Consider the following 15,204-nt stretch of genomic DNA (forward strand, 5'->3'; position numbering starts at 1 on the left):
AGACGATTTTCAGCTTTGGTTTGAAAAAAAAAAAAAAGCAAATCTTTTGCTCCAGTCAGATATTGAGAAAAAAAATCAACTTTGGCTGAGACTTCTTTCTCATCTCCACCTTTTGGTTCAAAGAGGTAAGATCACTTGAATTTGTTTCATTTCCTCAAAACTAGAGGCGTGAAACTAGGTTCTGCAAAGTTACGTCGCCAATTCAGATACTTTAGCTGACCAAAGAATCTGGTCTATAGATCAATGGTGTTTGGACTTTGGACTGACTTAAGAATCTGAAAACTGAACTTTTCCATAGAAAGCTTATAAACGACTTTCTGTAGTAGACTATAGCTATATCGAAAAACAGGCTTGAATTTCACTTCCTTTTCTCCTTGCTTTTGGAAGAGCAAGGAGTGTGGAGACCATGAGATGTTTAGATTTTTCTTTTGTTGTCAAAACAGCCTGATGTCCAAAAATAATATTGTGAAGAAAATGACAGTGAAGAGCCAGTATGATGTCCAAAATTAATTTGTGGCTTCAATTTGCCTTGAAGGTATAGGCAGTAAGGCTTCAACCCTGTTCTACTGAACAAGACATTGAATTGACTTAATTAAAATTTAATCTGGGACATTTTTGGCCTTATTGAAGTTTGCAGAAAACCCTTGAAGAGAACCAGCAAAAATATCTATTGTCGGTTTGTGTTTTGCTTGTAATAGCACCCAGAAAAAAAAGGTAAAAGATAAAGAGAATGCTGTAGATTTGGGTAGTTTAGCATTGAAGTTATGGTGAAATAGCTTTAGTGACAAAATATAACAAGTATTGTGGGGAAAATGGCTTTCAGTACCAAAACTATAAGGTTTGGTTAAAAACAGTGGTTGACATGGTAAATTTCGACTCTTCCATTGACATCCACCCTTTAAGAATATGAGGAAACAGACAAGGATCGAAATTTTGTTGAATAGATTAGAAGATCAAAATGCAATCAAGAAAGTGGTGTATATTTGAACACTTAGAAAGTTAAGTATACTAATATAAAAACCATTTTGATTAACGCTACAACTTGATCAAATGCCATATTATAAAGTTTTAAGACTTTGATTTTTTTTTTCAGTCTATCTATTAATGAATGGTTGATATTACAATGGTGATAAAAAAATTTTTAACGTCTTAGGTATCTGCACGAATAATTGAATCAGAGTCTCCCTTTGTTTATAATCAATTTGGTTTGATATTGGATAATTGTTTTAATATCCAACATAATATTATTGTAGGATCTAAAAAAATATTTAATTATTAAAAATATCTCTAATTTATTAAATGGGTATCTTGATCTTATAATATAACTACGTCTTTTCCGTGATGAATTGATTTAAGTTGGATCAGAAGACGAAAGAGGAGGGTACACTTGCCTTCACCTGTCTATCGTGAGAAAGTGAACTCAACAAAAGAATGAAGGTAGACGGTGAGGATATCACTTTGTATTAATTATAATAATAATAACGATGCCATTGATTGGAAGGTTGCATCAATGCACATCTCCTTTATTTCATTTCCCTTCTTAATCTTGGCATTTTGGCTGCATTAATGTTCAGCGGTGAGTGACAGTCCCCTCGAAACAAGTTAAAAAAATGGTGTCACCACTCTCTCTGTGTCTCGTTCTCTCTCCAAAGCAAAGCACGCGTCAATGTTGGTTTGGTGGAAAACGTAGGCAAAGGCTAAGATGACAATGCGTCTGCTGCTGCTGCTGATGCCATTGCTATCGGTGCCACAATGGATCCAGGACCGTCCATGTGTCTCTGCCTTAGAGGCCTTTAAGCTTACAAGTGCCGATGCCAATTGCATCCGTGGACTTTTGTGGTGAATCCAACACACCCAAAACTATGTATGCCCTTGTTGGGATCTTTGTCGTTTATGAATTAAGCTTATCCGACGGGCCAGATTCATTCATTGGAAGTTTTCTTTGCTCTTCTTTAAATCCCCATTTAGCTCATTACTGCTTCTAGTGGGGGAGTTTCTTCGTCCTCTGACCTCCCTGTCAAAAGGTTCTCTTTTTGAAACCGATACTTCTACAAGTATAATTTTTCAATCTGCTACAAAACTCTTACCTTCTTTACTTTCTGCACAGATTTTCTTTACTTCTGTTCTGTTCTTTTGGTTAGTTGGACTTGTGATTCTAAAAAACATATGAAAATGCTGCTGAGAAGCTCATCAACACCAATCTTAAACTCGTGGTTACCTCACTCGAAAGACTGTTCATCACCAGAGCCAGACTTTCCAAATCTCCAAAGAAACAGATCAGTCTACTCTCCTTCTCCCTTAGATGACCACAAGCAAAAACTAACACAAACCTTGGCTGATATCAGTATCCAAAATGGTACACCGAAACCAAGAAAAAAGAAGGACAAAGCCATAATACCAACATCTCACTCTGTTGACAAACATGCAAAGCAAGAAAGTGATCAAGTCAAAGAGTCAAAACCCAACTCTTGCTCAATCCGAAGACTGTTTTCAAGTTCTGGGTTGGGAGAAAAAATAGTGGATGAAGATGGCGAAGACAGTATTGTGATGCAGACACCAGTGATGGGTGGTGGAGCAGGAAATGATGGTGGTAAAATCTGTGGTGGTGGTGGAAGAGGAGGAGGGTCAGACGCTGGAGATGATGGCGGTGTCTCAGGGTGCTTTGAGAGCAATAATCATGGGAGTGATAGCACTGATGTCTACTATCAGAAGATGATTGAAGCAAATCCTGGCAATCCGCTTTTGCTTGGGAATTATGCCAAGTTTTTAAAAGAGGTGAGTAATAAACTCTTAAGACAAGATAGTTAGCTTGCTATTTTTAGAACTGTTAGCTACTTTTTGCAATTCTCTATTGGTGTAGAAGTACTGGAGGAAGGGAAAGAGATGATAATTCTGTCATTGCTGAGGCAGTGAAAAGTCTAATGTTTCACAACGTTTAATGTTTGCCACTCAATTTAACCTAATGTAACTATTTTATATTGCTTCCTTACATAAGGAAACCTTTTGACCTTTCCTTTATCTGGTAAAATTTCACCTGTTACATTATATTTTTGCATCGATTTTTCTAGTTCCTGGTAGGCATGGAAAACTACTCTGAAGAGGACTAATCTGATCAATTTATTTTCTCTTTTGATTTAGTTAGAACATAACTGATTGATCTTTTGTTTGTTCACAGATTAGAGGAGATTTTGCGAAAGCAGAGGAGTACTGCGGAAGAGCAATTCTGATGAATCCAGATGATGGGAATGTTTTGTCTCTCTATGCTGATCTAATTTGGCAAAACCAAAAGGATGCTCATAGAGCCAAAAGTTACTTTGATCGAGCTGTTAAAACTGCCCCGGATGACTGGTAAAATACCAAGTGCTAACTTATCAACATTCTTTGCGTTCAAATAAAGGTTTAACTTTTATGGCTACATTTGTTGTATCTAGTTTTGTTCTGTATCAAACAACCAATTGTTTTTATCAAACTGATGTGTTGCCTGAAATTTTACTAAGTTTACCTTGATGGATTCCTTGAATCTATAACTTAGTCATAAATTTTCCTGGATTTTGTAAAATCAACCATGTTTCGCAACAAAGAAGTCTTTATAGTTAATCTGTACCAGCTCTAATTTCATTTGTTAGAACTCAGAATCACTTATATACAGCTGAAACTTAATGTGTGATCCTCAATTTTGTCTGCAGTTTTGTCCTGGCTTCATATGCAAAATTTCTTTGGGATGCTGAAGAACTAGAAGAGGAAGAAGAAGAGCATGACCAGAGCAGACAAGAAACTGAGCACAGCAGTATATCTCATCCAGATTTCTTCCTTCGACCTCCTCACAACCCTCCCATAACTGCAGCTTCCTAACTTATGTATGTACAAAAGCTTTGACTTAGTAGGTTAGCTAGAGAATGAAGTAGATGCGGATATCTTTGTTCTTTTCCCGACTGTATCTTGCAAGAATAGTTCTGCCTAAAAAAACAATAAAAGTATACTTTTGTATTAGTGAAAAGAGGATATTTTCTGGAAATATGAGGCTATGAGCTTGTTGAGTATCTGTATTCCTCAAGGCACAAGAAATGATCTTTTTGATGTCTTTTGTGTTACTTTCCCATATGTTGTACTTAGAAAAAGTTGAAAAGGATATGTTTAGTTGAGAAAGGGAAAATGATGGATCAGAGTAACTCCTGTTTGAGTTTAAGGTCAGATTGGGTATTTAATTTCAAACCAAGAAGGATGCAAAACAAGAAGAATTTGTGTAAATTAGACGGTGATTTCCTCCAAACCAACTATAGGGGAAAGGGGTAATGGTTGATCTGAATGACAAATATTTTATGCACAAGTATCTCTACTAGCTTGTTGTCAATTTTTATTTCACTATGAATAGATCATACTCTTAGTCATCGATTGCTAAATTGCAGCCCAGAGAAGAATGTCACTTAAAGTGTTTTCATGAATAATCTTTTCAGCATTATGTAGTAACCTCAAAGATTTACTTGGTTAAGAGAGTTTTTTTCAGCCATCTTTAGCACAAAAAACAGTGCTTATCTTGAATGATATACTTGTTTCTGCCTTCTGTATTTTAGTTTGATACTAAAAGTTTCAGCTTACCACATGAATTACACAATTTGGGGTTGTTCTTCTCAGACCCTTGATTCCTCGTCTCATGTTTCCTGGTTCAATCTGGATACCGGGAAATTCATTACTTTCAAACTAGAGGAAGAGACCCAAAGACCATTGATTGGGCAGTACCACCTACCTTAGGATACACAAGATGTCAAGTCATTCAGCCAAATTATAACATAGCACATGCCTAGCATCTTGATTAACATCATCCTGCATGATATCTAGAAGAAGAAAGGAAAAAAACAGGGGAGGTCAGGTAAGTGGGCTCCTATCAAAACTCCTTTTGAGAGATATTCTTGCCTAGCTTGGGGCTTGTATGTCTGGTATCTATTTTCTATCTTTTGCTCTTTACATGGATGACCAGCTCTTTCATAGATTGCAGTGATAAGCTGATAACATACATTAATATATCATATTTCTTTTAGTCCCTTGGCACAGTCTGTAGTTATTATTCAGTATGGAGCAACAGAGGCAAATATGTCATGATTCAACAGTGCCTCACAGTGGTTGTTGCAATGCTTGGAATCATCTAAAAGTTTGGACCCATCTTATCACACTACCTTTTATCTGTTGTGCAATTGGTTTTTCCAGATTACAAGATTGGCTCCATTGGTGGGACTGACCATCATCATGCCTTATCTCCACATGGGAAAGTTAAATTGGTTTCTTCTCTGTAACAAAGAAACAATTGAATTGTACCAGGGGAATTGGCCAGAACAAGAAAAATGTTAAATAAGATCCATCTAATATTGCAGTATTACAGATGTTTATCAGCTCTTTTAGATGTATCTAATATGCTATTGGCTTCAGATCAGGCCAAAAGAAAGAACTATTGCTCTTGCATGCCAGGAGAAAAGTATAGCTAGAGTCCAACTTGTCAACTATGTATATTAACCATTTTCTCTCCCACTTGAATGTGAAATATTGCTGTCAAATTGGGAAAATAAAACCTCTCCACCAGGACTAAACTGGCCTAGGGTATCAAAATGACCATAGCAACAGTCTTTCCCATTGGAAACTTATCCAACATTTATTGTTCAATTTGTTCTTCTTTGTACAGAGTGAGTCCAAGTTTGTAGAGGGTTTCCAACAGGAGGGCCAGAAACTTTTACCTTGAACAGGAAAAAAGAAGGGTCGATTGGCTAAAATTGTCAAGGGAAGAACAGGTCTTTGAGTGGATTATTAGTACAAGAGTTGGTTGGATATCATAGTCACACAGAACATTTTTATTTCCATCTTGAAAGGAATCTCTCATGTAATATTGCCTCTCTCTTAATCAAAAGAGACAGAAAACATTGCAATTATTACCTATTCTAACAATGCCAGGACCCGAATGAAGTAACTGGCTTAAATAATTGTGAGCAACTTTGAGATACTTTGTTTCTGTAGAGGGTTCTTTTGGTTAGGGAAAGAGGACGTACTGCAATGAGTGAATAGGGATGCGCTAAAGGCAGTAGAGAGGAAGACTGGAGCAGTCCTTGAAGTGCTTTGGGTGACAGGTGGTGAAAGATGAGAAAAGATGGAAGAGGTGGCGGATAATGGCGAATGAGAAAAGCTGAAAAGAAAGAATGCTTGAAGGAATCTGGAGAGAGCTTTTTAGAGTAATCTCTGCTGGGTCTCCCCCAAAAGATCCCATTTACCTTTTAAGTTCTTATATTTATATTGAGTAGGAACGCTCTCTTAAGAGTTGTTTAGGAGAGCACGTTCAATCATGCAAGGACGTGTTTGTCATGGAAAAACAGTTAAAGAACAGTTTACAGGATATTAAAAGAATGATCACGTAATTAAGTAGTGGGCGTAAGTTTTGGGTAAATGGAGCAGTAACATTTGAAAGTGCGTCACATGTATTTTTAAGGAGTAAGGAAAGAGAAAAGGGTAAAGCACATGTACTTCAAGGAAAGGTTAAGAGGAAATCCTCTTAACTATCTTCATATCTGAGTCACCAAGCCAAATTTTCTAAAACATCCCAAACGTTAAGGTAACTCATGAACCCTGTCACTTATTCTGAGTTACTTTCACTTCTCCGTACAAATAGCTATTTTATGCTTTTTCCTGTGTGCTTCTGTGCTTGTAGCGCTCTTTGGGCACTTCTGCGCTTGAAACGCGCTTCAACGCTTGGAACACCTTTGGGCTTTTCTGGGCTTGAAACGCCCTTGGGCGCTTCCACGTTTTAAACAACTTTGAGCGCTTCCACGCTTAAAACTCCCTAGGTGCTTCCGCGCTTGGAACTCCTTAGGCACTTCTCCTTGGGCGTTTCCACGCTTGGAACACGTGCTTCAGCGCTTGGAACACCTTTGGGCGCTTCTGCACTTGGAACGCTCTTGGTGTTTCTGCGCTTGAAACACCCTTAAACATAATTTTCTTGTCAAGAATACTGTAAATAATAATTAACCAAAATTGGACATCTACAATCTCGAACTCCATTAAATGATAGTGTATACAAATTTTATAATTATTCAGACAAAATTTGAAAATGCAACTCATACGACCACTTAAATCTCACATTGGTTAATTACTTAAATAAACAAGTCAATTTTTTTTTAATTTGTTCATAGAAATCCAATTAAGTAATCCAAACTCAAACCCAAAGAAGAAAGAAATTAAATTTCATATCTAAAATATTCAATTTATTAATAATTTAATTACTATTGAAAGTAATTAACAAATTAATATATATAAAATCAGGGTTTAGGATATCGAGTACCTAATATTGTCTAAATATTTATATAATCAAGTTCAGGTGTTTTGTATCCAAAGGTTGATATTTGTACTTTACCCGAACTTGTGACAAGTACTAAAATTCTTACCCGGACTCATCCTAAATCCAAATAAAAAAATATCCAAACCCAAACCCTATATAATCAGGTCTGATACAAGAGATAGGTGAAAAACTACAATGGACATCGGAGAAAGAATCTTGATAAAGAACATGAATTCAAGATCAATGACTCGTCACCCTCGCTGAGGATGCAGTATCAGTTTTGGCATTGGATGAGGAGTTCTCCAAACCTCATGCTGTTATTAACTCCACAAAAGAGTAAGGAGTTCATTCTTGCATTTCACCTTCATCACCTTAACATGCTTGTACACAATTTCTGCCTGCAATCTTCAATAGAATTCATTGTTTAACATTAACAGCAGAAGAGAATTATAGTCTTTTCACAACCCCAATCTCTGATTTCCCAGAGAATTATTGTTTAACATTACATTAGCTCATTGTTTAGAATATCCCATCAGTTGCCAGGATCAATACTCTTGTTTTTTTTGTTTAGAGGAAAGGAAGTTTGATCTCTGTTTTTTAAACAAGAGGATTATGCATCAATCACTAAGCTAAATGTTCGAGGCCCTTGTCAGGATCGTTACTTAAAGGCCAAGCAAGTCTCGATTGGATGAGAATGCGCTTTGATTTATTAAACACATTTAAGAAATCAAGTCAGTCATTACTAGTAACTTTAGTGTAAAGTATAGACTTTTGAAAATCACATGATTTAAACTTGATGCTGGGCTGGGAGAGAAGGAAATATAAGTCCAGAATAAGCACTATGCAAAAACTTGAAAGATTTTAACTCAGATCTATGCTCCAGCTTCATATATATATTCAATCCAATGAATTCTAGTTCCATTATGCACAGGATCTTGAAGAATCCAAACAAAAATTGCCATGACATTTAAGTATAAAGCTTTACAAGAAGGAAAACTATTTAGAAAGCAGAGCAACTCTTGGACTTAACATGCATACTGAAGAGAACATGTACAATTATAAAGTCATAAGAACCTGGGCATTTCAAGCCTAATAATCAATGAATTGGAGCCAAAACTGGAATCTTTTACACTTTAAAGAGTTGTACTTTGTAGATACATCTCCAACTACAATAATGGCTTCATTCACCGTGGACCTGATAGTCGAACGTCAGACAAATATGCATCACTATTGTACTCTGTTTGTCCTGACGAAGAACACCCGTCACTGCTCCACTTAAGACAACCTGAGTAAGCCCGAACACCTGGAAGCGAGGAGAGTGGGGGCTGTGGTACATCACAGAGACCTTCAAGCATCTGAACTACTTTAGTCATTGGTGGTCTTAAACGCATTTCTTCTTGTATACACCATAATGCAACTTTTATCGCAGTGACAAACCTTTCATCATTTCCATTAACATCTAGCTTAGGATCAAGGATTTCTTTCAGATTTCCTTCTTCCAACGTCTTGAAGGCAAAAGCAGGTAAATAAGCTTTCTCAGAAATTTCCCCAGGATCATAACTCTTCCTACCCCCGATGATCTCAAGCAAGACCATACCATAGCTGTATACATCACTCTTCTCTGATATAGGGTTGTTGGTGATCCACTCTGGTGCAAGGTATCCCCTTGTACCTCTTAGTGTTGTATATACCAGGCTTTCTTCACGGCTCATAAGCTTAGCCAAGCCAAAATCTGAAACTTTGGCATTGAAATGATCATCAAGAAGAACATTTTCAGGTTTTATGTCACAGTGCACGATCTTCAATTCACATTCCTCATGGAGATAAGCCAATCCCTTTGCTGTACCCAGTGCAATATTGAATCTTGTATCCCAATCCAAAATATTACTTTCTTCACTGTTCTTGAATATCCATTTATCTAGAGATCCTTTGCCCATGAACTCATAAACAAGAAGCCGGTGAACACCCTCAGAGCAGAAGCCTTTGAGCTTGACCAGGTGCACATGATGGATACTTCCAATGATTCTGACTTCAGCTCTGAACTCCTTTTTTCCTTGTCCTATTCCCTCCAATTTTTTAACAGCCAATGGAGTGCCATCTGGCATGACACCTCGGTAGACTGAGCCAAATCCTCCTTGGCCAACCTTTGTAGAGAAGTCTTTAGTTGCCTTACAAAGTTCACCATAAGAATAACGAACAGGCATCCCTGAAAAACTGTCCAGGAAATTATCCTCCTCCAAGTTTTCTTGAGCACATTCCAGCAATTGCTTCTGTTTGCGGTAATAACAGAATCCCACATAAAGTAGACCAGCAATAACCAGGATTGTTGCTACTACTATTATCACAATAATTATAACATGCCTATTATTGGCACCATTTTCATTCTTTGAGACCTTCACATATGAAACAAAACCACTAGAACCCAGCTCAGCACGCTTCAGACCTGCTATGTGGTCAAACAAAAAGCACTTCCCAGTACTGTTTTCAAAGAACAGTGCAGCACAAGAGCAGTTTCCAAGGCAAGCTTTCTTGCAAGCATCTATATCGGAATTCAAATAGGGTTTGACAAACTGAAGCACAGAATAATCGAGCCTCTGACCAACATAGAGTAGATCTACTGAACCACAGTGTGAGACAACTGGTTGTCTGCAGTCGTTTTGGACACGAAGATGTTTAGGACATTGACACACAGTTTCAAAATAGCACACCATCAACGGGGGACAATAATCAGGAATGTCGCAGGGATTTTGTGGTATCTTTGTTGCCTCAGCAATCACTCTACTCCGACGAAGATTATAGAACACAATTGCTCCATCTGCTCCTAATTTGGCAGCCCATGTCACGTTCACATCAGAATTTTGAGAGAAGTTAAACTGCCATAGCAAGACTTTATTTTGATCATAAAAATTCCATGAGTTGAATACTAAACGTGCAGAATGAACCTTGCCAGTGAAATTTTTACTCAATTTCTGGATTTCGTCTAACAAGGACCAATAGGTTTGTGGAGTCTGAAACCCCGTGTACAAGACCAAATCCCCAGACTTAAATTCAAGATAGTCACTCTTACAATTTCTGGGAAAACTTTTAAGGCTCATTCCTTCCACAAACTCCTGGTTAGATAAAAGGGTATCGGTGGGATAGCTAAAACTCTGCCAAAGAGTTCTTCCATTGTCCCCATGAAGTACCAAGTTACCTGAGTCCAGCAATTCCATCGCTGTAGCCCTTTTCCCAGTTGTGTTTGTCGCCCAAGCAACCTTATCTTTTCTTTCCAAATAAACATTCCCATTATCATCAAACACAAACTTATCAGATTTGTCAACCAACAAGCCCCCTCTATTAGCAGTCCAAACAACTTGGGAGGTTTGAAGATGAATGATAACCAGGACAAAACTTTGAGGATCCAGGCCGGTATAGAAGCCAAAACCAAATATTTTATTTTTGGATAAGAGGAACCTGCCATCATGTTCTACCCATTGCATCTGAGATGCTCGGAATCCTGGATATATCTTGCCAACACGTTGATCGACAGCAATACAGACTTTGAAGGCAAGGAGTAGACAAAAGCACAAGATTCTGGCTTTGAACAACCCCATAATTCCTGTAAATACAAATATTTGAAGACTTTGCTCAAGCTACCAGAAGATTGTTAAAACTTAAAAAGATCTCTACACACAGAAAAAAAAAAGAAAAAAGAAAGATTTTCTGGGATTGGGTATATATCCTACAAGATGGAAGTGTAATAGTGGGAAAATGGGCTTGCTGCCTAGTTAAAGCAGGAACCCTTTACATCTACAATTCTGAAAACGGATAACAAATTTTAAGAGAAAAAAAGCTAAAGAGCTTGATGTGTGACACTTTCGATTCAGTAGACAACACTAGCTAAAGGAAGAACAAACGTACGGATATTCAAACACTCTAACGATGTAAGCAAAGCAAATAGCAAAAGCAAAACTATATTAGCATTCTGAGAATAAAAAGAGATGAAATAGCATAGTAAGTGATCCAATGATGGGTTTTCACTGTACTAACAACTTACCAGCAGGGTTAGAAATCCATAAAAGCTTTCAAATAGTCTTTGATGCCTGATGAAGAGGAAAGGAAAGATGAGCCAGGACAGGAACAACAGACGACCAACCTCATTTTTTTGGATCAGTCCGAGAACAGCTGGTATGGCAAAGTTGGGTGCTTGGGTTTCTTCTTGTAGACTTAAAAAGATAGAAGATTTGAAGTTGGAAAGCAAAACCCAACATGGAAACTATACAAGCATATTTTCTGTTTCCCGTATGAAATTGGGGGGTAGAGATGAGAAGAGTGAGATGGCAGGGGGGGACAGAGCCGGTAGTAAAATCTCTTCCTTTATTGACTGTCAACTTATTATATTCTTATTGGGATGTCTTTTTGCCTCAATTATTTTTTAATAAATAGAAAAATTCTTTCATTTGGCATGTGGTTGTGAACTCTGAGAGTGGAGAAGAAGGGAAGATCAGAAGATGGGGCTTCTTAGCATCTGCATCCTTTTGTTAGGTGAAAGTGTTACATCACCCATTGGCAGGTTGGTCATCAGAGTCAATCCCCGTTCCTCCATAACCCCCTATTAATCAAAATTTTTGCTTTTGGACCAGTGAAATTTAGAAACATTTCTAGCTCTGCCATATCCTTATTATTTATTTCCTGAACTAGCTGATCTGATCCTTTGATCATTGAAGTTCACAAAGATCTTTGGGTGTAAACGTAAAAATTGAAAACAACCCATCCCAACATGCCACTGCAAGACACAGCCACCAACCTTGCTTCGGGGGTTCTTCTTGGATTTGAGAAACAATATGCTTTGTTGGGACATATTTTCTACAGGAAAAAGTAGTCTGAACTCAAAATCCAGTTACATAAAGTCAAGAGCTAACAACCAATCTGAGCTTTTGTTAGTGACCTGTCACTAGAGGCGGCTATTGCCCTTTCTTCATTCCATTAAACTAAATTATATAACGACTCATTTATATTATATATTAAATGCATCGACATAATATTTATATACTATCACTTAATTAAAGAATCGATAAACATCACTCCATTAACCTCATCAAGCAATCATTATTTTCTTTTTTTTTAATTCCCCATTCACCTTACAAAGGAAAGCAAAATCTATCTACCAGGAATCAAATCCATCATCTCCATTTTTAAAAATTTAATTATTCCCATGGCACTTGTATAGCCATCAACTTTCAAAGAGATTCATCATGTTATTGTTAAGTAGTTATCAGGTGGAGAAAATTTCCTTATGAAAGCACGTTGATTACGACAAAAAATGGTTACCTTCAAGCTCTAGAAAGGTCTTAAAAAAAATAATCTTACAAACAAAAAATTAAATGGTGAGTTTATGCTCCATAAACAACTACTCCTTTCACTTGTACTCGAATGTTTGGTTAATTAAATAGTATATAATCTCTTTTAAAAAGAAAAAATTCAAATTTCTTTTTTTTATATATATGTAAATTGCTCCTCCCACCTGTAGCTATTAGAGAAGGGTCCAAGAAAGGTGTAGGAATGTCCTTTTGTGAGACGATTCAACTCCCAAACTTTCTTCCCAGACAAGTGAAAACATGACTAAGATATTAAAGGAGTGTGAGCACATTTAAACCATAAATCTACGTTTCCACCTTAATGACCACGAAACATAAATGTGAACCCCCACTGTGTTTCTCTTAAATATAATTTCATGATTAAAGTGTTTTTATCCAAAAGCAATGCAAAAACACATGTTTAGACCATTTGTTTAAGCTTTAAGCTATAATTTATATGTTGTGTGAGATTAATCTTGGAGAGGATTGATTGAAACCATTTGTGTACGAATGAAGTCATGCCGTCAGCATGACGTTTAGATGAAAAAAAACAAAAAAGGAATTTTATTTTAATTTCAAGCATTCGTATTTGAGGATAAACAAAGGAAACATATTAATTACGATTCTCGTAATTAAGTGACGTCGTTTATCAAAAGATAAACGTTACGACAAACACTTTAAATAAAGGAGGTAAGGTTTACATCAAGATGATGAAAAAGATCTGGACGTTTGTTAGAGAGAGAGTAGATCGAACTTAAACTTAAACTTGACTGAGTCTAAATACCTCCAGAAGGCTCAAGCAGGGTGGTTATGAGCTGCGACTTACTCAGACTTGCGCTAACCATTAAAGTCTTTGGTTTTGAAATATCTAAATATGATAGTGATGGATTCGGATGTTTGGGGCTTAAAATCATTGATCTCAGCACCCAAAATGTGACTTATTACGATGAACACTCCTGATGTTGTAGTACTAGTGGTACGGAATTGAGGCGAACGTACAAGCACAAGCAAATATAATATATATATATATATATATATAGATATACACAAAATCAATACGCAAGAGGAAAAGAATGGTTTCTTTTTGTTAGAATTTCGATGTACATTTCTTGACAATTTGAATTTCTTTGGTTGGATTTTGGTAAAAAAATGTAACGGTCACGAAATAGTTGTCGATGGTATTATCTCGTTAATGACGAAAAAATATTATAAATTAAGAAGAAAAAGAAAGGATAAGCATGAAGATTGGAATTTACCAATCACTCATACAATCCTTCATTAAAAGCTAGAATCTGATGCTATGGGGAATCTAGCCTAATGTTGAGCATAAGTTTTCAGTAAAACAAATAGTTAAACGCGGATTTAAAATTTTGTATAAAAGGTAATAAACAAGTAATTATATAAAATCATAAATTAAGTTAATAATTCGATTCATAGTAAATATTAATCACTGAGAGATGGTGGCCACTACCTTCTACCACCACCACCTTTGGTCTGCCCCGCCTTGCAATTTTGAGTTTTGGCAGCCAGACGAGGGAGAAGATGAAACTTTGGAGTTACACATGGAGAGGCTTGGCTTGGGGTTGGGCCCTTTTAAACTTGGGCGTTGGTATTTCTGGGCTTTAAGGTGTTGAGGTAATCATTTTGTCTTGACTTGATTGTTGGTTACAACTACCCAAGGACCTTTCAAACCAAACCCTTTTTCTTTTCAATGAGTACTAAATATTTAATTAATCTTATTAATAGATTAATTCGTATAATTCAACATATCAGACTCATTTAACTTTAATTATTATAGCATTTAAAATATATAAAATAATTTATTATTTAAATTTAAATAGATTATTCATGTCACTTATAAACAAATTGATCGTACTTAAATAAGTTAATTATGTACAAAACTTACTAGTTAAACGTTTCTTAACTGTTGTATTTATGTCCGTCTATTTAACTGTTATATCTTTATCTTAGTGTGATACAACTGCAACTCGTTAATTAACATCATTGGCAAGTCAAAAGTATGTGAAATTTCACTATATAAATCATTTAGTTATGGGAACGGCTACAATAAGACTGATCTTACCTACTATTTATGTTTGTAAGTCACAAATTTAAATTTAAATCATTAATTAAAATTTATTATTAAATATCTAATGTTGAAGGTCAAATTTTATGACATTATTATGGTAGAATTCAACTAGTGGTGGAGAGAAGGTAGTGGTCGACCACCGTCCATCAATTTTTAATATTTTTTAAATGGGATTACTTATTCAAATTAAATGGGATTTTCGTAAAACGGTTCGATTTAATTGGTCCATTGGGTTAATTGATCCAAAATATTTAGTTCAAATGATTTTTTGATTGGATTCGGTTTTAAAATTTTTAAACCAATCCATCCAAAAAATAAAACTAATTTTTTATATATATTAATATATATAAATTTTTATATATATTAATATATATAATATTTTTATATATATTAAAAATCATAATAAACTTAATTAATAATACATTTAAAATATATTAATTTATTATATGTACGTATACAAATTATAA

The 15,204-nt window shown here is 35.9% G+C and overlaps 2 protein-coding genes across 3 annotated transcripts; one reads left to right on the forward strand and one right to left on the reverse strand.

Moving 5' to 3' along the window:
- LOC18595252 lies at positions 1,970-4,075 on the forward strand. Of its 2 annotated transcripts, none has more exons than XM_018123736.1 (3): positions 1,970-2,775; positions 3,176-3,397; positions 3,687-3,776. In XM_018123736.1, the coding sequence occupies exons 1-2, from the start codon at positions 2,167-2,169 to the stop codon at positions 3,350-3,352; spliced, it is 786 nt and encodes a 261-aa protein (XP_017979225.1). In that variant the 5' UTR covers positions 1,970-2,166; the 3' UTR covers positions 3,353-3,397; positions 3,687-3,776. The 2 variants fall into 2 exon arrangements, with proteins under 2 accessions (XP_017979225.1, XP_017979224.1); XM_018123735.1 differs by having other exon boundaries at positions 1,971-2,775; positions 3,176-3,348; positions 3,687-4,075.
- Positions 8,164-11,960, reverse strand: LOC18595254 (G-type lectin S-receptor-like serine/threonine-protein kinase SD2-5). The gene is made up of 2 exons (XM_007023122.2): positions 11,349-11,960; positions 8,164-10,910 (listed from the first exon to the last, which is right to left on the reverse strand). Exon 2 carries the CDS (start codon positions 10,903-10,905, stop codon positions 8,497-8,499), a length of 2,409 nt encoding a protein of 802 aa, XP_007023184.2. The 5' UTR covers positions 10,906-10,910; positions 11,349-11,960; the 3' UTR covers positions 8,164-8,496.

The sequence above is a fragment of the Theobroma cacao genome, chromosome 6 (assembly GCF_000208745.1).
Source record: "Theobroma cacao cultivar B97-61/B2 chromosome 6, Criollo_cocoa_genome_V2, whole genome shotgun sequence".
In the NCBI taxonomy this organism is placed as follows: Eukaryota; Viridiplantae; Streptophyta; class Magnoliopsida; order Malvales; family Malvaceae; genus Theobroma; species Theobroma cacao.

What these genes read in the sequence shown, in the direction of transcription:
- LOC18595252 (XM_018123735.1), top strand. Translation starts at nt 2,167, where the DNA reads ATGAAAATGCTGCTGAGAAGCTCATCAACACCAATCTTAAACTCGTGG. An exon ending in ATGCCAAGTTTTTAAAAGAG is followed by an intron (nt 2,776 to 3,175) that starts GTGAGTAATAAA and finishes GTTTGTTCACAG; the next exon opens with ATTAGAGGAGATTTTGCGAA. An exon ending in AAAACTGCCCCGGATGACTG is followed by an intron (nt 3,349 to 3,686) that starts GTAAAATACCAA and finishes TTTTGTCTGCAG; the next exon opens with TTTTGTCCTGGCTTCATATG.
- LOC18595254 (XM_007023122.2), bottom strand. Translation starts at nt 10,905, where the DNA reads ATGGGGTTGTTCAAAGCCAGAATCTTGTGCTTTTGTCTACTCCTTGCC.